Source organism: Heloderma suspectum, chromosome 2, assembly GCF_057233095.1.
Source record: "Heloderma suspectum isolate Gila_16-S chromosome 2, 16-S_ref, whole genome shotgun sequence".
Taxonomy (NCBI): Eukaryota; Metazoa; Chordata; class Lepidosauria; order Squamata; family Helodermatidae; genus Heloderma; species Heloderma suspectum.
In genome coordinates this window covers 387,336,735-387,363,590 of record NC_139459.1, presented here as the reverse complement: position 1 = coordinate 387,363,590, position 26,856 = coordinate 387,336,735, and the positions used below count along the sequence as shown (strand labels likewise).

At 47.7% G+C, this 26,856-nt stretch overlaps 2 protein-coding genes across 2 annotated transcripts; both read left to right on the top strand.

Annotated features, from left to right (window-relative positions):
* The first annotated feature begins 1,519 nt into the window (after positions 1 to 1,519).
* Positions 1,520 to 6,320, top strand: LOC146356432 (vomeronasal type-2 receptor 26-like). The gene is made up of 3 exons (XM_084830114.1): positions 1,520 to 1,542; positions 2,520 to 2,811; positions 4,964 to 6,320. Exons 1-3 carry the CDS (start codon positions 1,520 to 1,522, stop codon positions 5,804 to 5,806), a joined length of 1,158 nt encoding a protein of 385 aa, XP_084686240.1. The 3' UTR covers positions 5,807 to 6,320.
* Positions 6,321 to 14,457: 8,137 nt separating this feature from the next.
* Positions 14,458 to 24,916, top strand: LOC146356431 (vomeronasal type-2 receptor 26-like). Its single transcript, XM_084830113.1, has 3 exons — positions 14,458 to 14,580; positions 18,632 to 18,758; positions 24,015 to 24,916. Exons 1-3 carry the CDS (start codon positions 14,458 to 14,460, stop codon positions 24,914 to 24,916), a joined length of 1,152 nt encoding a protein of 383 aa, XP_084686239.1.
* Positions 24,917 to 26,856: the final 1,940 nt, after the last annotated feature.

Below are 26,856 nucleotides of genomic sequence, written 5' to 3'. Positions count from 1 at the left end.
GTACACCACCTCCCATCACTGCCTATGGCTCAGAATTGGATGTTGTTGTAAAGACACTGCAGCCTCGACCTTGCAAGACTTTTCTCATGTCTCCTGATTAGCTGGCTGTGGAGGTGAAAGGAACAGTCACAAAGGAGGAACTGCAAGAGGCAGGCAGACCCAGAATGATACCGTTGCTGCTGCTGTTGTTGCTCCTGCTTCCTTATGCGGCTGGTCAACTGCAGAATATGGACTGCCTGAGGACTCAGAAGAAAGGGCAAGAGTTAGGATCCTATTATTACCGGCCAGGAGACTACCTCATCAGTGGAGTCCTGTCTTCACAGTATTTCATGTGCAACAAACCATATGTTTTCTCTGAGTCCCCTTTAACCAGGGTTGTGAAGTAAGTGATGCTGATGATCTAATGCTTCCAAACACGCACTGTGGTTGTCCCCATTTGCGGGAGACTGTCCATCTTTTCTGGTATCTCTGGTCATCCCTGATACATTGCTCTCCTGACTTTTCCCACTCTGCACTTTTTGAAGAAGAATTCGGAGCTTCATTAAAGTGAACGCATCATTTAGTTCAGTACGCTCATGTATGACTGGATCCATGGGGTTCCCTTGCATTGTTTCAGCCAAAAGAACCAGCAGCCTCTTTGCTTTTAAATGTTGTGATAAGACACAGGCTGGAGCTGGGGAGGTATTTTCTTGGGAGCGGTCCAAATGCAAATGTCCTCACAGAGGTTCCATCTCCAGAATAATTACAGGCCATAGTTTTAAGGCTGAGCATCTTTCTTCCTCTTCCACCACAGTACGTGACTGTAAATCCTACTGCACTCTTTGGGATTTCCTTCTGAAGAAACCACGTTTGTGTGTGAGTGTGTGTGTGTGTGTGTGTGTGTAATGGGTGTTAGACCCATTCAAGATAAAATACAAGACATAATATCAGGGCACAGGGATACAGTTTCTTCAGTTTAGCTCATACAATCAGCTGAGAGTTTATATGCATGATGATTAGAAAATAATTAGACACCTCTTTGTTGAGATAGCTGACTTTTCCTAAGACAGTGAATGACCAATCTTTCCTCAGAATGCCCTGGGAATTAGTCAGCAGAGCATACAGCATATGGCCTCTCAAATCAGAATAAAAATTACAATAAAAGAGTCCTTGGGCCAGAGTTGCAGGGACTCCTGCCTTACACAGACACAATCTGCTTTTGAATGGAGTTTCCCAAAACCTCCCCTGAAATGCAGCTGCTGGTCCAAGATTAAGTCTTGCATGAAAGGATGCTTGATGGCCCTGTTTATTCTGAAGAGACATCAAAGAAGAGGGTGAGGTACCAGAACTAGGCAGCATCACATTCACATGGGGTCACTGGGGGAACAGGTTCTGCTGGGCAGGAGTGTAGTTCCTGTCACTCAGTATCATCAAGTCTCAGATCAAGACTACAGAAGCCTGTGGTTGCTCCTGCGTTAGAAGAGATTCAAACTAAACACCAGTTGAGTTCATTTTGTGTTTTGTGCATAGATTCCCGATAATGGAGAAAAGGCTTCTGGGATGGTAATGAACCAGAGCCCGTGGTTACCTTTTTGGTGATCTGTTCATTTAGGTTATTAGAGATAGGAGAATTAAGAATCTGTATAATGTGTCTCCAAATTTTGTCCATCTATATCCGTGTATTTCAAATATATGGTTGCAGATCATCAGCCCCGAGCTACGCCTCTTGTGTTATTAAGATGTAGATCTCTTTTTCTCCCCCCTCCTCCCCCTGAATCTAACATGGCTTAAGACTATTAACATTCTTCATGCGATTAAGGACTGGTTAATATTCCAGAAGAGTCGGACACGACTGAACGACTGAACAACAACAACAACAACAACAACAATATTCCAGAATGGCTGAGTGGCTGGTGTGGAAATTCTTTTTTAATTGAATGCCGGATTAAAATGGAGTAAATACCTTGGAATGCCTTATAGTTTTCTGAGTCATAGTATATTCTACACCTTGCTTTTTTCTCTTTATAGTGCTGTTTCTCTCTCCATAGTTCACCAGTAGACCTGGAAATTTCATGGCTTGTAAATGCTACACTTCTTCTGGCACCTGTAAAGCTCAGTAACATTGGTGAAACCATTCTGAATGATAGCCCACCCCATTATGATTTTACATGACAGAATTATTGTTTTTACTGAAAAGCCTTAACAAAAGAGAAGTGTGTGTGTGTGTGTGTGTGTGTGTGTGTGTGAGAGAGAGAGAGAGAGAGAGAGAGATTATCTATCTAAATATAGACAGACAGACAGCTGGATACTTGATCCTTGAAATCTGTCAACATCCCCTCTGAAGGAATGGGGTATAAATATCTTTCCTTTCATCAGGTAAATGGATATTCAATTCCTTGCAACATGGCTATGTTTGCTGTCCCTATGAACATCCAAAGCATTATGTGATGATCGGCTCTTCTGAGATTTAAATTGCATGAAAAAGAATTGAGAACGACAGCATGAGGCATTGAATTTTGTTCTTATTTACTGTTTTGCAGTTTCCATGATACAAGGTACTGGCACATCCTGTCCTTCTTGTTTGCCATTCAGGAGATCAACCTGAGCTCCAGGCTCTTACCCAACATCACCCTGGGCTACAACATCTACAAGTCCTTCTTCGACGGAAGAGCCACCTCCTACGCCATGCTGCAGCTCCTTGCTGGGGGTGAAAGCAACATGCCACACTACAGCTGCGGGAGGAAGAATGACCCGCTGGCCGTCCTTGAAGGGGCTGAATCGGACCTCTCCCTCCACATTTCCTCCATGTCGAGCATTTACAAAACCCCACAGGTGTGAATGGGGAGCGGACAGGAGGCCAGGTGCATAGAAAGGGGAGCTGAGCCCTGTTTGAGCTCAGCTCTCGCTCTTCAGTCCCTGTGCCTCATGGGCATAATGGTTCTCTGGAGTGTGTGAACATGAGTCATGGCAGTGGTGGAGATCTGTGATGGGAGACCGGGCATCCCTGGGTGCAGGGATGGCAGGAGACCATGGAAGCTGTACAAGACAGCTTTCCATGTGATCCCCAGCCCAGTTCCTGCTCCTTCCGGAAGCCTCACATAGCCATGTGGAAACGTCCATCTAAGGCAAAATGCAACACAGAGGGAATCCCCTTCTTTGTGCTGTTTCTGCCCTGCATTGGATCGGACATTGCCTCTGACTTCTGCGGAGGTCTGAGTGCCTGTCTATCTGTATAGGATTGCACCTTTAATCATGTCTTGAAAGGCTCTCTGATGCAGACGTTGCAGAAAACAGTAGTGGCTGACAGGAACGAGAACCCTCCCCAGCAGTTTTTGCAGCCCCCACATGACTACTGCCATGATTCTGCCCCAGAAGGTATGATGTCACCCATCTCTCTGTTGAAGGCACAGCCCTGTAGGGCATTTATTATTTCTTTATTTATTTCTATATTCATTTCTGTAATTTATTCATTTACATCCATATTTCACTTCACATCTAGACAGATTCCGGAGTGGTGAACAATAAAAGATACAAGATAAGGTAAAAGAATAAAAGTCCATGTTAAAAATTATTTTTTAAAGAAGAGAGAGAAAGAGTGGGAGAAAGAAAAATAATTACAATACAACTGGATTGTACTGATGATGTGGCAGGGATCCTGGTCGCAAGTTCTTTAGCTCTTTGTACACTAGTATATAACCCCTTAAATCTGACCTGGTATCAAATAGGCATGTAGTGCAGTTCCCACAGCAAAGGTAGCAGCATGCTGAAGAGAGTCAGCTCCTGACAACAGCCAAGCTCCTGAATTCTGAACAATTGCCAGCTTTTGGAGCAGCCTTGAGGGCAGCCCCACATAGAGTCCATGGCAGTAATCCAGTCTTCAGGTTATTAGAACCTGTACCATGGTGAACAAGCTACCACATCCAGGAGAGGCCGTAGCTGGCGAACCAGCTGAAGTTGGCAAAAGACACTCCAAGCTGCATGGGCCACGTGGGCCTGCAGGGACGATGGATGTAGGACTCCCCCCAGATTACCAACCTGATCTTTGAAGGGGAATGCAGCCCCATCCTGAAGAGGCAATGGCCCTATCTCCTGGACTTGGGAACCAGTGACCCACAGGGCTTCCATCCTCTTCCAAATCCCCTCATGACTACTCCCAGTGAATTCATACAGATGTTGAGCAATATTGGGGACAAGATGGTGCCCTGTGGAACCCTGTACCTCAACTGCCAAGGGGTCAAGAAATGGACACCCAACATTACTCCCTCAAATCAGCCCTATACTCTGAGTGAAACCATTGTAAGCCACGTCTTCCGCTGCCCTTCCCACAGCGTCCATCCAGCAGGAAACCATGGTCCATGGTACCCAAAGCCGATGCGAGATGGAGCAGAATTAGCAGAGTGGCATTCCCCCTGTCCCTCTCTTGATATAGATCAACCAGCAGAGCAACCAAGGCTGATTCAGTCCTGTAACCAGGTCAAAACCCAAAGTGGGTTTCTTTGGTTCTCAGGTGGCCCCTTGATTGCTTTAATTCTGGAACAAGGCTCCTGTGTGCTCCCCAAACAGAATCTAGAACATCGTTGGGGGCAGGGCTAAATCTACCCTTTTCGGTTGGCTCACATGAGGCAGCAAGCAGGTCTAGCGTTCATTGATTGGTTCCTGAAGTGTATCACTCTACAGTGTTTTGAATGCGTGTACAGGACCCCAGTGTTCCTCTTGGGCTGCACCACAAATGGAGCTTGAGATATTTTTGCACTCCCCATCCACATATTCTGCCTCATAGTGACAGGCATTGATTTAGATACTATTTATTTATTTATTTATTTATTTATTGCATTTATTGCATTTATACCCTGCCTTTTTTCCACTTTAAGGAACCCAGTGCGGAGCACATAATCGTCCTTCCATTTTAGCCAAAAATATTTCATTTTACCCAGAAAACAAACTGATACTAAACTACCACCTCTTACTTTACTTTGCTCCCTAGATGAGTTACGGCATTGCTACTCCTGTTTCTAATGACAAAAGTCAGTTCCCTTTTGTCTACCGGATGACCCCGAAGGAGGAAGCCCAGTACCCAGGGATCGTCCAGCTACTCCTATTTTTCCGATGGACATGGGTCGGTCTCTTTGCTCCAGACACTGAGAATGGGGAGAGGTTCCTGGGTGCCTTCACACCCCTGATGATCAGCAGTGGGATTTGTGTCGCTTTCTCCAAAAGACTGCCCCGAAATCTGTTATTTCAAATATTCCAGATGGACGTTTCTTTCCTGGGGAAAGAAGTGAAGGTCATTGTTTACTATGCGGACTCCCACTATGGCATTTTTCCCTTGATGTTTATGCAAAAAACACTTGAAAAGAAACCAACTGGGGCAAAAGTCTGGATCACGCAAGCTTTTCAGGACATGGACTACAACTTGTCTGTTGCACCTTCTTACTTCCATTTCCTCCACGGATCTTTGTCCTTCAGAATGAAGACTAAAATAATGACAAAATATGACTACTATGAGCCAGTCTCCTCTTCTCTGGAACGGTTGTGGGATGAAACATTTGAGTGTTTCAGTTCAATGCATGTTTTGTCCATGAAAATTTGGACAGGTTGCAGGGAGAAAGAGAAACAGGTGACGCTGCCCCAGGAGGAGATTGAAAGAGCCCTGTCTCAGGACAGCTACTTTACTTATAGCAGCATCCAAGCTGTGGCCCATGCCTTACATGCTGCATATTCATCCCGACCAAAACGCATGCTGATGGTGGGTGAGGGAGAAAGGAGGGAACATCAAAGGCTGCATCCCTGGCAGGTATTCCCTTTTTCTTTGGCAATACCTCCATAAAGACTCATGATGAAGATAACCAACTGTGGGATAGAGCAGATAATTGTTCCTCCTGCATGACACTACAGGCAGCCAATATATCTTGTTTTTCTGCCACCATTTCATCCCCAAATAGCATTCCTCCTCCAAAAATCCCTTAGAAATGGAGCCCCAGACCCATCGAGAACCAGTTGTTGTTGGTTTGGAGAGAGCGAGCATGATTAGGTGGTGATTTTGGTTTACGGCGTGTTCTTAGGGTGATTTGGCTATATCTATATGGTGTGTGTGTCCTTGTATTTTCTTCTTCCTTCCCAATCCAACTTTTCTTTTTTTTTCTTGCTTTCTTTCAATTGTAGATCCTTATTTTAAAAACCAAACACTTGAAAAGTATGTAGTTTGAAAGAGTTTCCCTCTTTCTGTTCCTGGTTCTTTGTCTCTCTCCCCTTCCCCTTCTCTAATAGGTTTTACACTTCATTTTTTTCTTGATTGTTTATTTTAAAAAGGAGAAATACAATAAAAACTGCTTTCCTTTTCCTTCCCTTGCCTCTTTCTTTCGCTTCCACAACACCCTTTTTGATTCTCAACAACTTGTTTGCCCTTACTTTGATTCTGTCTGGATTTTACACACACACACAAACACACACACACACACTACTCTCCTGTCCTTTTTCCTGGCTCTTCCCCACCCACCCCACCCATCCTCCTTTCCCGTATTCCTTCCTTTCCCATGTTTGAACACATTTCCCTTAAACAACAGCGAGAACAACAACAGATAAACCTCCTGTTGTCTTCTGTTGTCCTCCTGCCTTGCTTGTAGGTAGTCCAGCATTTGCTTTTCTTTTGATCCCCCCCCCGTCTCTCAATTTGTGTGTTCATTTTTGTGTTTGTGTTTGTGTTGTGCTCAAGCAAGCAGTGTGTGTCAAAGTACGACACAGTCCACATTTCAAAAAACAGTAGGCAAAGCATTAAACACACATTAACATCTATTATTTGAATAACTCAGAACCACCCTGTGTGCAAAGCAAGCAAGCCCAATATGAGGCAGCTTCAGCGTCTTGTTGGCTGGGGCAGAGCAGAGGTGGACGAGGTGGGGCTGGGATTAGCAGCACTGGTTGGCAGTCCGCTGCTCCCCCAGTCCAGATAGTGCGGAGGAAGTTGCAGTGCTCAGAGGTCACTGATAGAGGAGACACTTCAAAGAAACCTACAGCGGAATTAGGGACAGTGACCTCCTCCACTTCAACAGCTAATTTCTCGGATTTTTATCCCTCCTGAGTTTGGTTTGTAATTCTGAGAAAAGCACATTGTAGCAGTGCCTAGTGCAACAACTCCTAGTGCAACTCCTATTTTTCAATGCCAGTCAATGAGAACATGTCATAGCTAGGGATGGTGGAGAATTTCTCCCCGAAACTTCGGGGGTCGAGCGCCAACATGTTCGGCCCCCCGAACAAGTTTCGGGGAGAAATCCTCCACACACACACACACCCCGCACCCCCCCCCCGGGATGGGACTTACCTTCACCGAATGTCCGTCCCGGTGGCTGGTCCGGCCGGCGGTTCGGCGGGTGTTCGAGTGAGGCACGAGCTGCCGCCGCCGCCGCCATTGCAATGAAAGGAAAAAAAAAAAGCGCCCCCTGATAGGCTACGTGACGATTCACGTAGCCTATCTCGGCTAGATTTGCAAAGTCAGCCATGATAGGCTACGTGAATCGTCACGTAGCCTATCATGGGTGACTTAAAAAAAAAAAGAGTGTACGGATAATGGCGGCCCCCATAAGGAGCCGCCATTCCCGTTCCTTATTTGGTCGCTGTAGTCTACGTAAATGTTAACGGTATTTGCGTTGCCCTTATTTTCGCCGTAGTCTACGTCAACATTTACATAGACTACAGCGACTAAATAAGGAACGCGAATGGCAGCTCCCTATGGGGGCCGCCATTCGCGTACGCGCTTTTTTTTTTTAAAGTCACCCGTGATATGCTACGTGATGATTCACGTAGCCTATCACGGCTGACTTTGCAGATCTAGCTGTGATAGGCTACGTGAATCGTCACGTAGCCTATCAGGGGGCGTTTTTTTTTTTTTACTTTCGCGTTCGCGGCCGGGCGAGGCGAGGCGCCTCCTCCCCGGCCTGAATTTCGGCCAGGCGAGGCGGGAGGCCTCCCCCCCGGCCTGAATTTCAGCCGGGTGAGGCGGGAAGCCTCCCCCCCGGCCTGAACTTCGCGGGGGGACCAGCGAAGCGCCTCCCCCCCGCCGCGAACGGCCTTCGATGACAGGTAAGTGACTTTCGTCCACCCCTAGTCATAGCAGAATGATTCGGATATCCAAACCTTGCTTTGGATTGGGGTCTGAAGAGAAGCGGAGGGTGTCAGAATCAGACTGAAACAAAGCAGGGCTGCTTCAGAAGGCCCAAAGTCACATCCAAACCGTAATGGGGACTCTGTTCACAGCCCTGGTTTTGGATAACTGCTGCCAGCCCTAATACCCCCATTTGGCTAGTGGTCTCAAGGGGGAGGGTGGTGGCAGACCAACTGGAGTTCCTGATTGTCTAGCTCCTTTCCATTTGGATTCCCTGTCTTTTTATTGACTGAATCAATCTCGGTCTCAGGAAGGATGACCATTAAAAGAAACAAGGGGAAATCCACACTGTTGATTCTACTTGATCTCACATCTCCTTTGACATGTCTGTTTCCTGTTTCCTACCTGAGCAGTGCAGAGGAAGCTGCTCCAGCTGGTCTCGGGACTATGGAAGCAAGCAAGCTCACAGAGAGGGTGCGATCACAGCAAGCGAACAGGGAGAGCAGATAGGAGTTGGCCAGGGGAGGTGCCAGCATGAGAAATTTGGACTCTAGGATAGCGGACTATATTTCCTGGCAGATGGACCAGTGGCAAGGATCCCTCAGGTGGATCCACTGTTGGCTATAGAATCGGATTCAAGGAGTGCTTGTCAATGGGACCTTCTCAAACTGGGGAGAAGTATCGAGTGAGGTACCACAGGGCTCAGTCCTGGGCAATGTTCTCTTCCACATTTTTGTTAATGAGTTGGATGAGGAGATGCAGGGAATGCTGATCAAATCTGCAGATGGCACAAAATTGGGCAGGATAGCTAAATACCGTGGAAAACAGAAACAGAATTCAAAGTGATCTTAAATTTAATTAATTTAAATTAAATTTAGTAGAGATAAATGCCAAGTCCTGCACCTTGGAAAAAGAACCTAAATGCGCAGTTGCAAGGTGGGGAATACAAGCAAGAAGGACCTTGGAATTGTTTTCAATCACAAGCTGAATCTGAGACTTCCAAATCACATGAAGTACAAGTTCCCCTCTACTCTGCACTGGTTAGGCCTCATCTGGAGTACTGTGTCTAGTTCTGGGCACCACACTTTAAGAAGGATGCAGACAAACTGCAGAGGGTTCAGAGGAGGGCAAGAAAGATCACCAGGGGACTGGAAACAAAGCCCTAATAGGAGAGGCTGAAAGAACTGGGCATCTTTAGCCTTGGGAAGAGAAGACTGAGGGGAGATACAACAGCGCTCTTCAAGTACTTCTGGAAAGGTTGTCACAGAGAGGAAGGCAGGATCTCTTCTCGATCATCCCCGAGTGCAGGAAACGGAATCATGGGCTCATGTTACAGGAACCCAGTTCCAGCTGAACATCAGGAAAAACTTCCTGATGGTTAGAACAATACGCAATTGAACCCATGACCTAGGGAGATGGTGGGCTCTCCCACACTGGAGGCCTTCAAGACGAGGCTGGACAGCCACCTGTAGGGATGTACAAAAGTGACTTACCTTTCATGGATTATGTTGATTTTTTGTGGGGAGGCATTCCGTTCCTCCCCCCGGAATCCTCAAACAGCTGGCTGTGCTCCGCTCTGGGTAAAAAAAAAACAAACAACCGCGTACGCAAATGGCGGCGGCTCCGGCCGATGCCATTTGCATTCCTTCTTTTGGGTGTCTTAATCTACATAAATATTTACATAGAGTATGACGGTGAAAATAAAGGGGAACGCAAATAGCTAGGGATGTCGGAGAATTTCTCCACGAATCTCTGGGAGGCCGAATGCCAACGCATTCGGCCCCCTGAAATTGGTGGAGACATGGTCCCCCCCCCGCCCCCCCGGGATCGGACTTACCTTGGTCGAATGTCCCTGGCGGCGGTGGGTCCTGGCTGCGGTTCGGCGGTGGCAGCGGCGCCGGCCGGTCTTCCGACTGGCTGCCTCCACTGCCGTTTCCAAGTGTAAAACAACAACAACAACAAACGTAATAGGCTACGTAAAGATTAACGTAGCCTATCATGGCTAGATTTTCAAAAAACACCGTGATAGGCCCATAGGCTATTTTTTTTTTTCCCAGACAGCCATGATAGGCTATGTAAACATTTATGTAGCCTATCACGGCTGACTGCAGGGACGCAAATTTTGCAACCCGGCAGAAGCAGAGGATTCACGGCCGGAGGGACAGGGAGCCTCCCCCCCAGCCAGAGTTTTACATCTTTACATAGATTAACACGGCGAATCAAAAGGGGACACAAATAGTGCCCGCTACACTATTTGCATTCCCCTTTATTTTCGCCAACATAGTCTACGTAAATATATACGTAGATTAAGATGGTAAAACGAAGGAACGCAAATGGCGGCGGCCATAGCCGCCCCTATTTGCGTACGCGGTGTTTTTTTTTTTTTAAACACACCCAACCATGATAGGCTATGTAAATCTTCATGTAGCCTATCACGTCTTTGTTCTTTTATTTACACACATGCCTGAACATGGTGGCGGCGGCACCTGGAGCCGCAATCGCCTGGAAGATCCGCCCCAGATGAGTCTCATCCTGGGGGGCATCCGTGGGGGCAGGGCGTGTGGCAAGCCGATCCGCCACAGAGTTCGGGGAGGCCGAATGCAGTGGCATTCGGCCTCACCGAGATCCGTGGAAGAATTCTCTGACATCCCTAGCCACCTGTCAGGGATTCTTTGACTTGGATTCCTGCATTGAGCAGGGGGTTGGACACAATGGTCTTATAGCCCCCCTCCAACCCTACTATTCTATGATTCTATGATTCTACCATCAAACTTTGTATCCTTCTGGGCCTTCTACACTGGTGTTGGAGGCACTGAACTCCAGTTCCCCTGCTACCTGCAAGGGTGGTTTCATTTTTTGATCCCTTGAGCTGTGGCATTCCGAGAGGGTATATGAGCTTTTCCACCAATGTTGTCTTCATTTTGGTCACCATCCTCTCTCCATTGTTATCTGGCTATCTTCTTGATGTGTTTTGTGAGCATCCCATCTTCTGTGGCACGAAAAGGGCTCCTGGTGTCCTCTCCAGGGTCCAAAATAGCACTTGGCCATAGAGAAAATCCATGGCAGTTAAAGCATTGCACAAAGTGGAAGACATTCTACCCTGCAGACTCTATGGTCATGGCCTGGAAGTGCTCTGGAGCCTGTTGAAACCCTGGGGAGTCCGCCAGATGACACGATAAGTCACCTCGGGCCCCTTAACACTTTTCCAGAGTGGTGGTTAGTCAGGGTGGCTAACTCAGAATGGGGAATGTGGTTTTCTCCCCCACGCTAAGCCACCAAGGTGAGCAGAGATTCCTTAACCATTATGGCCTAGCATGGTGTCTGAACATGCCTGGTATCTTCATTATGAGTAGGAATGTACAGGGTTTGTTTTAAAATCTCTGCAAATCTGGGCTGTTTTCTCTGTCATTCTAGCTTCACACTTCCTTACGAGACATCCAGTTTTCTAATGCTTCCATGGGCGGACTGTATCTGGATAAGACTGGGGAACTGGCAGCTGACTTTGATATCGTGAATTGGGTGATGTTTCCCAATGAGTCTCATGCTAGAGTGACTATTGGGAGTGTGGAGAGACAGGCATCTCCAGACCTGAAACTCACCGTTAAGCAGGAAGCCATTGCCTGGCCCGGCCATTTTAATGAGGTAGGGGAAAGGATTTGTGTCCTGTTGGCTTGTGACATCTCTTAAGCTCTAAGAATATGCAACCTGTCTTGTGTGGCACACCCCCACCCCCAGGTTCTAAACATTTATTTATTTATTTATTTCATTTTATTTCTATACCACCCAATAGCCGAAGCTCTCAGGGTTGTTCACAAAAATTAAAACCAAATGTCCCTCAATAAAACAATTTTAAACATATAGAACATCCAAACCACAATATAGCAATACAACCACAATAAAACCTAGCCGCAGTGCAAGAATTTAAAATACAGGTTTAAAGCAGCAAAGCTAAAAGTCTAGAAAGCTAAAATGCTAAAATGCCTGGGAAAATAAAAAGGTCTTCACCTGGCACCGGAAGGAATACAATGTAGGTGCCAGGCCAATCTTACTAGGGAGCTCATTCCACAGCCGGGGTGCCACAGCAGAAAAAGCCCTCCTCCTAGTAGTTACCCGCTTCACTTCCTTTGGCAGGGGCTCATGGAGAAGGGGCTGCTGAGGATGATCTTAAGGTCCATGGATGGGTGTTTCTATGCTGTATTGATCTGGGGTCCTGATCCTGTCAGTTCCAGTCTTCAAGTCTTTTGGTTATCAAGCTGAAACAAGCCAATTGTGCAAAAGGTGGCAGTTCCTGGATAGAAAATGGATGTAGAATAAATATGTACAAAGAAGATCCACACCTCCCTTCAGGTGACAAAGTAGTGGGCACCGTGAATGTCTGTCAGGGTCCCAGGAGCACAATTTTCTCTAGGCTAGTTGCTTGCCTATTTCTCCTTAGAGCACCACCAAAGGAGCCAGCAAGCAGGATCTAATTGACCTGGGGACGGGGTTGGGAGCGTTGCTGTGATACTCTGGACAACTCACCCTCAGCTCTGAGGAGTTCAGATTTAATGCTCACAAACCAGCTCACTACGTATGCCAGTGCTAGAAGCCTTTGATTTGTTTATTTATTCCATTAAGCTCTCTGGATGGTTCCCAAAGTTAAAACTACAAATCACAGCATGAAACAATGTAAAATATGAAAGCTTGAAACCACAACAGAACACTACAACCTGAATGAAAACTTTTAGCAATGCAGAGATTTTAAAATACAGATTTATCAAAATCTGTGGCGGAACAGCCCCCCCCCGCCCCCCCCCGGGACGAGACTTACCTTGGGTGGATCTTGCAACCCTGCTAGCCAGCATCTCTGCTAGCCAGAGGCCAGATGTCCGGCTGCTGGCGGAGCTGGCTGGCGGCTCTGCAGAATTGCTGCGGAGCGCAGCCGGCCGGCCAGGATTCCGGGAGGGGGAGGAACAGAGTGCCTCCCCCCTGCCCAGGATTCCGGAGGGTGGGACGGAACGCCTCCCCCCTACCATCAACATAATCCATGGAATGGTAAGTCACTTTCGTACATCCCTAGGCAAGGGTCAGCATCAAATGGTCGATCGGACTTGGCCAAGCAACTTCTCTGCATCCTCAGGCCTCAATATCTGAAACCCAGCCAATAAAACTGGACCAGATGGAGCTCTGAACACCTCTACCAATGGATCTGCATTAATCGGGGTGTCTAATCCATGACAAATCTGAGTGACTTTATCTTTGAAGTGCCGTGCAAACTCGTTACAGAGTGCAACTGAGTGTCCCACAGTTGTCTCTCCCTGGCCAAGAATGTAACTGGCCGCAAACCACTCAGAAAAGCTCCTCTGGATGACATTGAGAAGATGCAATACTGGAAGAAAAGCCTCTTTGCCACCCTCACCGCTGCCTCTTTGCCACCCTCACCACCACAGAATAGGCTCGATAGTGAGCTTTTACCTGTGTTCGGTCAGACTCAGGACGCGTTTTCCTCCACCTGCATTCTAGCCGTCTCCCCCCTTGCTTCATTGCCCTCTGCTCAGTTTTATACCAAGTAGGGATGTACGAAACAACTTACCTGTTTTGTTTCATGACATCCGCAGTGGTGGGGAGGCGCTCTGTCCTTTCTCCAGAAATCCTTGCCAATCGGCTCCACTCGTCGATGACTCCACAGAGCCACTGGCCGCGGTCACCCGCAGCGACATCCAGCTGCTGCTGGCCTGCGCGGGGACGAAAATGGGAGCCGCCGTTGGCACCGCCATTTGCATCCCTTTTTTTCCCCATGATAGGCTACATAAATATTTACATAGCCTATCATGGCATCTGCAGGGATGCAAATGGGGTCCCTGCATTAGCCAAGATGCTAAGTATTTACGTAGCCTATCACAGGAAAAATGGTGAAGCGAATGGCAGCCGCAGACCTGGCTGCCATTTGCAAAGCAGCGCGAATGGCACCAGGTAGGTGCTCCATTTCCCATGCCTTTCGCAGGGTGGTGGGGCAGGGGGGCTCTGCTCAGAGGGAGAGGGCGCTTGGGCATGATCGTGTCAACCGTCCGAGTCATCTCTGCATTCCACAGAGCGACCTGGGCTTCAACAGGAGCACCAGCCATACCAGCAGGAAACCCCCCAGAGCCCTCTGGAATCCATCGGACTCCATTAGCCTCTGGGGATGGACCATTTTAATAGGGCCCCCACCCTTGCAGAGGAGAAAGGCTTCCAGGAGTCTAAACCTCAACAGGTGGTGATCTGACCATGACAAATGGACAGAAGTTAATTCCTCCACTTTCACATCACCATCCTCCTGCCCAGCCAAGACAACCAGATTAAGCGTGTGACCTTTTATATGCATTGGGCTGATGACATATTGGGACAGCCCCATGGTTGTCATGGTGGCCATGAAGTCCGGAGCCGCCACGGATACAGCGGCCTCGGCATGGAAGTTGAGATCCCCCAGGACCTTCATCCGAGGGTTCTCAACACCACGTCCGACACCACCTCCGCCAGCTCAGGCAGGGAGTCTGATGGGCAGTGGGGTGGGTGGTACACCAACAGAATCCCTAAGCTGTCCCACATGCCCAACACAAGGTAAACACACCCAAGATCTGCACTCGAATGAGCAGGAAGCCTAGAGAGGGAGATTGAATTCCTATAGACCAGGGCCACCCCCCCTCCCCAACCCTCAAGTCGGTGTTGGTGCTGCACTGAGTAGCCAGGAGGGCACAGCTGGGAGAGAGTGACCCCTCCCAGTTCCCCCACCCCAGTCTCAGTAATACATACCAGGTCAGCCCCTCATCCACAATCAAATCATGGATGAGGGACATTTTATTTGGGGCCCACCAGGCATTCAGCATCAGCACCACCAGACCCGAGGGCAGACTGGTAAGGCCGTCAGGAACCATCAAGTTGGGGGAAGAACCAGAAGAGGGGACAGCTGTAAGGTGTCTAGCCCCTCTTCTTCTCAGCTGGCCTGTTAATCCGCCAAGGCCATACCTCCCCCTGCCTGTGACCACAGTTATTTTGGCACCTCCCGGACCCCCTGGACAGACATCTGTTAGGCTACATGTCTATCCAGTCAGTTATCCTTTACTCCCAATTCATACTGAATTCAAGGGTCAACTTAGGCAGCTGCCTCCAAAAATATGGGCTCATCTAACCCAGTATTGCTGACACTGACTGGCAACACTCCAGGGTTTCAATCAGGAGTTATTGCAGCCCTACCAGGCGATGCCAGGGATTGAACCTGGGACCTTGTGACGGTAAATCAGGTGCTCTAGTGCTGAATTATGGTCCCACTATGGGTAGAATTGGATTGAGTTAAAGAGGTGGTGGAACCCGTGGTGGAAGGGCCTCCCACTCCCCTCCACACATCTCATGCAGTTGTAGGAAGTGTGGGTGAGGACCCCTCTTGCTGATAAACCCCTCTAGGACAATTTAGCATCCCTGCTTTCTGAAAGAGGAAAATATCTCCCAGTTCTGAAATTGTCAAAGAAGGACTAATTCATCACAGAGGACAAAGTTTTTACTGTACTTCCTTCACAGCTCAATGCATTGATGTCCCAGGACTGTCACCTCCACCAGTCATCAGGAAACAGTTTGCCTTTCTCCACATCTGTCTCTACCCTTTGGACTTCCAGCTCTTGTTCTTCCCTGCCTCTCTCATGCCTCTCTCCCCTATCCCATTTATATAGCAGATAATCTGGCTTGGATTTATTGCTTGTCCCTGGCCTCCCACCCCCACCCATTTGCAAAATGCCATCATCCTATTCGGATGGAGCAAATTAGGGATGTACGAAAGTTCCGTCACGGATCTCGGGGAGGCCAAATGCCAGCGCATTCGGCCCCCCAAAATCGGTGGCAGAATGGCCCGCCACCCCCCTAGGACGGAGGCAGAGGCTCCAGTGGCGGCTGCGGCAGCAGTTCGGCGGCAGCAGCGGCTGCGGCGGCCGGTTTTCCGACCGGCTGCAGCCGCTGCCATTTCCATGTTTAAAAAAACAAACAAATCGTGATAGGCTATGTAAAGATTTACTTAGCCTATCACGGCTAGATTTTTAAAAAACACCATGATAGGCTACGTAAATGTTTACGTAGCCTATCACAGCTGATTTAAAACAAAAACAAAAAACGCGTGTACCCAAATGGGGGCGGCCATGGCCGCGGCCATTTGCATTCCTTGTTTTGGCACATCTTAGTCTACGTAAACATTTACGTAGACTAAGATGGTGAAAATCAGGGGAACGCAAATAGCTTAGCGTCTATGCTATTTGCGTTCCCCTTATTTTCGCCGTCTTAGTCTACGTAAAGGTTTACATAGACTAAGACGTGTCAAAATAAGGAACGCAAATGTGTACATTTGTGTACGCGCATTTTTTGTTTTTGTTTTAAATCAGCCGTGATAGGCTACGTAAAGATTTATGCAGCCTATCACGGTGGGCTGACTGCAGGGACACAAACGGTGGTGGCTACGGCCGCCGCCATTTGCGTCCCTGCTAGCCAACAGCCGGATGTCCGGCTGCTGGTGGAGCCAGCCGGCGGCTCCGCAGAATTGCTGCGGATCACGGCCGGCCGGCCAGGATTCTGGGGGGGGGGTTGGAACGGAGCACCTCTCCCCCGGCAAGGACTCCAGGGGGAGGGACGGAACGCCTCCCCCCACACCATCAGCATAATCCCCGAAAGGTAAGTACCTTTCGTACATCCCTAGAGCAAATTGGGAGTAATAGCACAGGAAGATGGACGTTCCTCTAAACTCAAGAAGTACAGAGGTCTGAAAGGAGGCTTGGAGGTGCCAGGTGGGCCTTCCTCTGAAGGCAGTGGAGAGAGTTCTGGTGACCCCTCAGTTCACAACTGGGGCAGGGTGGAGAGACAGCACTACACCTGTTTTAAAAGAGATTCTTTTGCTCACACTCAGCTTCAGGGTGCAGATTAAGGTGCTGATATATTTGAATCCCTCTAAGATAAGGGTAGCAAAAATTAGGGTTCTGCACAGCCAACCCATCCTAATTCAGACATCAAATTAGAGGACTCCAATCAGCCTGAACTCGCCTCAACCGCCCCTGAAGCTGGGTTGACCTACTTCTCCAGTTCTGAAGCAACATCTAGAGACCCGAAGCAAAAGGGGGGAAACCCCCACCAAAAGTGACCCCCCCACAATGTCATTGCCACTCCCACAGAACCCCCAATCCTTATGTTGATCTGTCGGGAGGGCCTGCACCCATTGGCCTCTGCAAGGGAGTCACATTTTATTTATTTTTTAAAATGGTGTTTTATCTTACTGGAAGAAGAAGAGTCACCATTTTGAAAGGAAATGGCAACTCCATCTCAGAGAGTGATGGCTGCATGTGATTCCCTGGAGACCGGGTAAGGAGTGAGGGGCTCACACAGCAGGGTGGGGTTGCTGTCCGCATCGGGCTGAAGCACCACCAAAGCTCTTCAGAGTGATCCAACCCATATTGGAGTTCTTTGGCCTGATCCTGACCTGCTGTGGAATTGCACCGCTTTGCACCACAGCACCCAGACACACTAGGGATTCAGGCTTCAGACTGACGTTGTTAGCAGTCCTAGTAAAAATGCCCTCTTCCACATGACTCTTGGTTATGTTGCCTTAGAGCATCTGATGAGGCCTCCTCCAAGTGGCAAGGCCAGCTGCGATTTGGCTGGTGACAATTGGCAGGAAGGCCTTTTGTGGTGTGGCAACATCCCTGGAGATGTTGGTCTGCCATGAGTCTCAAGCAGGAAGTGCTTTCTGTTTCAAGAGGCCTTTCAATTATTTGAATGGGATTTTCATGTTGTGATCCTTTTGTGTTGAATGGTTGGTTTTTACGTAGTGCTTTTATTCATTTAATTCGATGTATTCTGTGGTTTGGTACAGTAGAGACCCGTGGCTCTGATTTCGGCGGGGCTGTGGATCCATTCTGGGTTTTAGTAAGAACCATCCAGAACTATAAAAGAGTTATCCAACGTGCTGAACATATTTGGGGGATATAAATCCATCATGTACCCATTCCCTGTCTCTCAATCCACCAGGTGCCTCCCCTCCTTAAAATGCCTTTCCGTCTCCAGCTGTGCCATGAGGCCTCCGATCCTTCCTTTGCCTTCTGCCCTGCCACTGAAAATCAAAACACGGAAGAGAGGGCCTTTCCAATGGTGGTGCCTATCCTCCAGCAAAAAGCTCATCTCCCTCCCCCATCGTTCACCGTCATTCATGCACATGTCTTGAAGCTTGTCCTTTTATTGCTGTTGCTTGTAATTTCTGTTATTCTGGGATTGTCTTTTAGTTTATTTCATTGTCGTACCTTTTCCCCTCCAGTTTTTATATTGGCTTGAGTACATGTATAGTATAGGTGGCATAAACATTTTGAAACAAAGAGACCAAAAACGTCCATACCATGTTGTGATGCATAAATAGTACTTCTCTGAAACAAAGACCTGGGATCACTTCTAAATCACTTAGGGTCACAAGCGCTAGAAACCCTATTGGGTCCTGTCTAAATTGTAGGACTCATTTCCATAGGCACAAAAATTCAAAACACTGTTTTTCTTGATACTCCTTCTCTTTGTTGCTAGACTGTGCCACATTCCAGATGCACTGAGAGCTGTCAGCGTGGATACTACAAGGAGGTCCAAGAAGGAGAGCCACCATGCTGCTATGCTTGCGCTCCATGTGCGGAAGGAACCATCTCCATTCAGGAAGGTAGGCAGGATCAGAAGAATGGGAGTTCCCTAGGGCAACTCCTTGAATATGCCAAATAGTCTCCACAGCCCTATTTTACTTCTCTCTTCTTTTCTCTTAAACCCCTTTAGCAAAACATTCCATAAGTAGGTAAGAAAAGAAGGCTTCATGAATGACTGTAGCTCCTAGTGTAAAACGTCATGGGAATCCCTTATGGTCATGGGCCATTCACTACTGCTCAGTCTGAAATACCTCATGATAACTTTCTAGTACATAGCGTGATTTTAATGAGGACTTGTTCCATTTGACTGAATGCTATTTTATTTTTTATTAATTGCTCTTCTTCTACAAGGTTTTACTCTTCTGGTCCATACATCATGTGATCATTGTTCTGATGTGCAGTCTCAAAAACATTTTAATTAACACATTAAATATTCATACATCTTTGGAACAGATGCAAAAGACTTTTCGAACTCTGATCCCTACTTGGCTTCAGTTTGTTTTTAATCTCTACCACTAATCCCATGAAGTGAGTGGAAAGAAAAGATGATGGGAGTGAATCTCTGGGGTGCAAAGCAGGGGGGATGCTTAGTGCCCACTGTTCCTAGTATAAATCAAGCCCCCCCCCCCCAAAAAAAACCACTCTGCTTTTTCCATGATTCATAGAATCATAGAATCATAGAATAGTAGGGCTGGAAGGGGCCTACAAGGCCATCGAGTCCAACCCCCTGCTCAGTGCAGGAATCCAAGTCAGAGCATCCCTGACAAATGGCTGTCCAGCCTCGTCTTGAAGGCCTCCAGTGTGGGAGAGCCCACCACCTCCCCAGGTAATTGGTTCCATTGTCGTATTGCTCTTACAGTCAGGAAGGTTTTCCTGATGTTCAGCCGGAATCTGGCTTCCTGTCACTTGAGCCCATGATTCTGTGTCCTGCACTCTGGGATGATCAAGAAGATATCCTGGCCTTCCTCTCTGTGACAACCTTTCAAGTACTTGAAGAGTGCTATCATATCTCCCCTCAGTCTTCTCTTCTCAAGGCTAAACGTGCCCAGTTCTTTCAGTCTCTCTTCATAGGGCTTTGTTTCCAGTCCCCTGATCATCTTTGTTGCCCTCCTCTGAACCCTCTCCAGTTTGTCTGCATTCTTCTTCAAGTGTGGTGCCCAGAACTAGACTTTATCAAGAAATGAGATCAGATTTGTCTGGCAGGACTTGTTTTTGACAAATCCATGTTGGCTTCGAGTAATCACGGCATTGTTGTCAAGGTGCTCCCAGATGGATTGCTTTATCATCTGCTCCAGAATTTTCCCAGGGATTGATGTCAGACTGACTGGTCTGTAGTTCCCAGGTTCCTCCTTTTTACCCTTTTTGAAGATAGGGACAACGTTAGCCCTCCTCCAGTCATCTGGCACTTCCCCCGTCCTCCATGATTTCTCAAAGAGAATAGACAGCGGTTCTGAGAGTTCTTCTGCCAGTTCCTTTATGACTCTAGGATGCAGTTCATCTGGCCCTGGAGATTTGAACTCATTCCAAGTAATGAGGTGTTCCTTGACCATATGCCTGTCGATCTCAAGCTGCAATCCTGCCCCTTTAGCCTGTACTTCGCCTTGGCAAGGGGGGTCATAGACCCTCTTTTGGGAGAAGACTGATCCAAAGTAGGAATTGAGCACGTCTGCCTTTTCTTTGTCATCTGTTATCGTTTTGCCATTCTTATTTAATAGCTGAACCACCATTTCTTTCCTCTGCCTTTTACTATGCACGTAGCTGAAGAAAGCCTTTTTGTTGTTTTTAACATCCCTCGCTAACCTCAGCTCATTCTCAGCTTTAGCCTTCCTGACGCCATCCCTGCAATTCTGTGCTATCTGCCTGTACTCTTCCTTTGTTACTTGGCCCTCTTTCCACTTCCTATATGTGTCCTTTTTGTTTTCAGGTCATCCCTAAGCTTTTTGTAAAGCCACATTGGCTACTTCTGTTGTCTTCCACCTTTTCTTCTTGTTGGAATTGCTTGTGATTGTGCCTTGAGAATTTCCTTTTTTAAAAGCTCCCACCCATCTTGGACTCCTTTTCTCGCTAGCACCGCTTGCCATGGGACCTTACTGATCATTGTTCTGAGTTTATTAAAATCAGCTTTCCTAAAATCCAGGGTACGCGTTTGACTACACTCGGCTTTTGCTTGCCTTAGAACCAAGAACTCAAGTACAACATGGTCGCTTTCCCCCAGAGTTCCTGGAACTGCTACTTTATCCACGAAGTCATCTCTGTTGGTTAGGATCAAGTCAAGGATAGCCGATCCTCTAGTTCCTTCCTCTACTTTCTGTAGGAGGAAGTTATCCGCCACACAAGTCAGGAATTTCTTGGAGGGGCCATGTTTTGCAGAATTTGTGTCCCAACAAATATCGGGGAAATTTGTCCCCCATTACTACTGCATCATGCTTCCTTAAAACATTGGCTATTTGCTTTTCAAAAGTTTCATCCTTGTCTTCTCCTTGATTGGGTGGCTGGTAGTAGACTCCAACCACCAGGTTCCTTTTATTCTTTACTCCATTTATTTCAACCCAGATGCTCTCGATGGGGCTACCAAGCTCCTCCTCCTGTATTTCTGTGCAGAGATATGTATTTTTCACATACAGTGCAACCCCACCTCCCTTTCTGTTCCTCCTGTTCTTTTTGAACAAGTTATATCCTTCACTTGCTGTATTCCAGTCATGAGAGTCATCCCACCAAGTCTCAGTTATACCTACCAGGTCATAATTTCCCTCTTGTATTAAGAGTTCAAGTTCATTCTGTTTGTTTCCCATACTCTGGGCATTAGTATATAGACATTAAAGACCATGTGCTTCATAGTGTGGCTTTCTTCCTACATGTGTCTGAAGACTATTATTGGGTGCTATCAGAGCTGTTCTCTCCATTGCAGTGCATGCGCCTATGTCCATCGTTACCCCCAACATTACATCTCCCTTCCCCGTAGGATTCAGTTTAAAGCCCTCCTGATGAAGTTCTTCATGCTGTGACCAAACACATTCTTCCCATCCTTTGTGAGGTGCAACCCATCCCTAGCCAACAGCCCATCTTCCAGGAAGTATAGGCCGTGGTCCCAGAATCCAAATCTCTCTCGTCGGCACCACCTTCATAGTCAGTCATTCACCCGGAGTATTTTTCGTTCCCTTTCTATCCCTCTTCTAACTACTGGAAGGATGGATGAGAAAACTATCTGGGCCCAAAGTTCTTGAGTTTCCTTCCCAAAGCTTCAACGACTGACGTGATCTCTTCGTGGCTCCTCTTGGCGGTATCATTTGTTCCCACATGGATGAGAAGAAAGGGATACCTGTCAGTGGGCTTTATGAGTGCAGGCAACCTTTCAGTCACATCTCTAATCTGTCCTCCCGGAAGACAACATACCTGGCAAGTCCATGGCTCTTCGCAACATACTGGGGTCTTGACCCCACGCAGCAAGGAGTCTCCCACTACTACCACTCTTCTCTTCTTCTTCTTGTAGGCCTGGGTTTCATCACCTCTGTTTGACTGACCTTTAGCCTCTTGCTCACTCTCATGCAGGTTCCCCTGTGATTCTTCCTCTGCAGGCTGTCCTCCAGTCTCATCCGCAAGTACCCTTTCCAAGGAGTATCCTCTATTCCATTTTTCTTCCCCTCAGCATTTCCCACTGCCTCATCTTGCTGTTGCTCTTCAAGCTTCTGGTCTGCCCTTTGCTGCTGTAGTTCCCCCATTCTGTCCAAGAACTCTTCGTGTTCTCTTATTCCCCGGAGGGTCGACAGTCGCCGCTCCAGTCCACTTACTTTTTCCTCCAGCAGCATGATCAACTTGCACTTGTTGCAGGTGTAGGCCATGTTGTTCTCCGGCAAGAAAACAAACATTGCACAAACCTTGCAGGTCACCGCCACTGGAGAATCTTGTCCTTCCATAGCCTCTTTTCCCTTTTTGTGTCTAACTTTGTGATTGTTCTAGACTAGCCTGTGCCTGCTCCTCTACTCAGTAGAGGTTAAAAGCAGAGTCCCACTGGTGTGAAAGTGTGTGTTACAAGACAAATAAATGGAAAAAAGTTAGTTAAAATAAAAAATTAAAATAATTAAAAAAAATGTTAGGGGCCTCCTCCTTGACCTCCCCTGCCTAACTCCCCTGGCCAACTCCTGTTTGCACCCCCTGTCCACTTGCTCTGGTTGCTCGCTCTCTGGGAGCTTGCCTGCTTCTCTAGTCCCTGGACCAGCTGGAGCAGCTTGCTCTGCTCTGCTCTGCTCTGCTCAGCTGGGAGGCGGGAAACAGACTGAAGCTTCCCGCCCAGTCAGCTGCTGGGAGTACTCAGGCCACACCCCTCCAATTCAGTTGGAGCTCTCAGAAGCACCTGGTGAGCTCACAGCCAATCAGAAGGATAAAGGGCAGCCCACTGGGCTTCCTGCAGCCCACTTACCTCTTAGCCTTGTCTCCTTTGTCTCCTTTGTCTCTTCAACCCCTGCAACTCCCCTGGCCAACTCCTGTTTGCTCCCCCTGTTCGCTTGCTCTGTTCGCTCGCTGATTGGGACAGGGCAGCACGTACAGACATGGTGGGCCTTTCTCCATTATACACAGAGAATTGTCTGCACTGTGCTGTGATCCTGTGACAGGAAAGCAGGGGGTCCCTGGCAGAAAAGGTGATGTGAAAAAGGTGTAACCCTCACATTCTGGTTATCAGAGTACTCCCCTGACCAATGCTGATTCAGTCTTCTGTTTTTTAAAACTTCTTTAGTAAAGCGTGACTCAAAAATAAGAAACCTTTATGGAAGTTTACTACTCTGGAATTCAAACATAATCAGGAGTCCCTTGAGCACCGTCTTGTGGTAGAAAGGTGGAAAATAAGTTGAGTAAATAAATAAATCACAAGCCACTCAGCTACCAAGTAGCTTTACATGCCTTACAGGATTATTATGAAGATAAGAACAGGATAACCTCACAGACACTCCCTTACCCTGAACAATGCTGGGATAAATACCCTCACTTTTCCATATTTAAACAAGGTAGGGAGCTGTGTTTATTCCAAGTCAGCCCATCAATCCATCTAGCCCACTCTTCTCTGACTCACAAGCACTCTCTAATGCCCCACAGAGATATTACAGTACCTTTCCTGGCCCTGCGACTACTAAGGTAATCGCTTGGTAATGAGGCCATAGTGGTCTGGTCACAAAACAGGTCCTCTTTGAGGGAATTTTTCCCTCTCTCCCCACCCAAATGCACATTTTTTCTGGAGGTACAGTGGATTTAAATCCTGCTGATCTCACTCTCCATCTTCTCAGATGCTGACCATTGCATCAAGTGTCCGGAAGATCAGCATTCAAACACGGACAGAGATCAATGTGTCCCCAAGGAGATAACCTTCCTCTCCTATGAAGAACCTTTGGGCATTGTCCAGACTTCCTTTGCTCTATTCTTGTCCTTATCCACAGGCTTCGTATTAGGAATCTTCATGAAATACCAAGAAACTCCAATAATCAAGGCCAACAACCGAGATCTGTCCTACATTCTCCTCATCTTCATCATGCTTTCCTTCTTGTCCTCCTTCCTGTTCATGGGGCGGCCAAGGAAAGTGACTTGCCTTCTCCGACAAACAGCCTTCAGCATCATCTTCTCAGCTGCTGTTTCTTCAGTGCTGGCCAAAACCATCACAGTGGTGTTGGCTTTCCTGGCCACCAAACCAGGGAACACAGTGAAGAGATGGCTGGGGAAGAGTCTTGCAAACTCCATTGTCAGTTCTTGTTCAGGTGTCCAAGTTGTCATCTGCACCATCTGGCTGGGGAGCTCTGCCCCATTCCCTGACGCTGACATGCACTCCCAGCCTGGACAGAACATTCTGCAATGCAACGAAGGATCTGTTGTCTTCTTCTATACTGCCCTTGGCTACATGGGCTTCCTGGCTGCCATCTGCTTCACGGTGGCTTTCCTCGCCAGGAAGCTGCCTGGGGCCTTCAATGAAGCCAAACTGATCACCTTCAGCATGCTGGTCTTCTGCAGTGTTTGGCTGTCCTTTGTGCCCTCCTACCTGAGCACCAAGGGGAAATACATGGTGGCTGTGCAGGTCTTCTCGATCTTGGCCTCCAGTGCTGGGCTGTTGGGCTGCATCTTTCTTCCCAAGTGCTACATTATTGTGCTGAGACCTGATCTGAATACAAAGGAGCATATCATGTTCAAAACTAACTAGGGCATCTGATCCATAGAAGTAGGGTTGTGGGAGAATATTTGTTGTAGCTTTGGAGGAGATAGAATTTTGGTGAGATTTTAGTTATCAGAGCCTTTTGATGTGCTTATCTCTTCGGCTGCACAGTTTCAGTGTTTCTGTTACAGGAGACAGGCAAAGCTGAGCCTTGGGGCTATCACTCTGCCAGTGACCACCATCCGCATCTGAGGTAGTGTTGAGGCTGGAACTATACCATACTCACATTGTCAAAATAATGTAGGGATGGCGGAGAATTTCTCCACGAATCTCCAGGAGGCCGAATGCCAACGCATTCGGCCGCCTGAAATTGGTGGTGAAATTCTCCTCCCCCCCCGCACCCCCTGGATGGGACATACCTCCTTCGAATGTGCCTCCCGGCGGCAGGTCCCAGCAGTGTTTTGGCAGCATTTTGGCGGGGGCGGGGGCAGCGCCGCCGCCATTACAAAGTAAAGTAAAAAACAAAACAAAACACATGATAGGCTACGTAAAGATTTACGTAGCCTATCATGGCTAGATTTTCAAAGAACTTCGGGGGGAGAACCAAAGCGCCTCCCCCCCACCGCAAAGCAAGCTGCAGTACCAGGTAAGGGACATTCATCCATCCTTATAATAATGCATCTGTTGAAGGACTAGACGTGCCAAAATAAGGAACACAAATGGCAGCGCCCATGGGCCGCCCCCATTTGCGTACGTGCTTTTTTTTTTTTTCAAAGTGGTAACAGCAGTATCTTAACAGTGGTAGATAAAATTTGTGCTATGAGAGACAAAATAGCAATTTGGAAAAGGAAAGTGAAAGAAGGAAATTTTGAAATGTTTTCCCAAACTGCTGAGTGCAGCCTAAAATGTGATATCAGCTCGCTAATTGTTGACCATTTCACATTGCTTGGAGAAAAAATTCATCATTACTTCCCAAATGTTGAAATCCAAGACTATGATTGGATCAGAAATCCATTTTTTTCAAGTGCAATGAGGAATTTTTCACTTATTGAAGAAGAAGAATTAGCTAACATAAAAAAAGATTGAAATCTGTTAATGATGCATGAACAGGGTGTAGGGTTGTCAGAGAATTTCTCCATGAATCTCGGGGAGGCCGAATGCCAGCGCATTCGCCCCCTGAAATTGGTGGAGAGACAGTCTGCCCCCCCCCCCCGGGACGGGACTTACCTTGTGCGAATGTCCCTGGCAGCAGCAGCTCCGGCGGCGGTGCAGCGGCGGTACGGCAGTGGCGGCTGAATACAACTGCCCTATATATGTAATATATATGTAGCCTATCACAAGCTAGCATAGGGACGCAAATGGCGGCCACTATGACGGCTGCCATTTGTGGCCGCAGCAGCCCTGCAGCGGCCAGAGCCACCGGCGGAGCCAGAGCCACAGCCAGGTAGGCTCCGTTTCATGGGGCTTTCGCGGGTTGGGGAGGTGGGGGGCTCCGTTCTGCCACGGATTCCAGGGAGCTGAATTAACTGGAATTCGGCCTCCCTGGGATCCGTGGTGGAATTCTCTAACATCCCTAGTAGTCACAAGGAATGCAACTAGGAAAGATTTACTTCTTAACTATGGGAAATGACAGATTTTGTCAGTTAAAGACATACTGTTGTATACAGGCCCTAGTTGCCTCTTAAAGTCTACTCCAATAGCCAACTCAAGACACAGACAAAAGGATTCTTTTCAAGGCTTTAATCCTTTTACAGTTTAATGACTCTTTCAGATGCTAATCACCAGTGACTAAGCAAGGAACAGCACTGGGGAAAGATAGCAGAGTAGCCTACGCTCCAGGTTAGGCAGTTGGCCCCAGTTTGAAGGAGAATCACGGGAAGACCCTGAACTTATGGGCTAGGGAGAGGTCCTCCCTCTTTCCCTTGGGTCCTCGGGACACGACCGTTGCTTGCGCGCAAAACGAGCGCTATGCCTCCTTTCTGCATCCT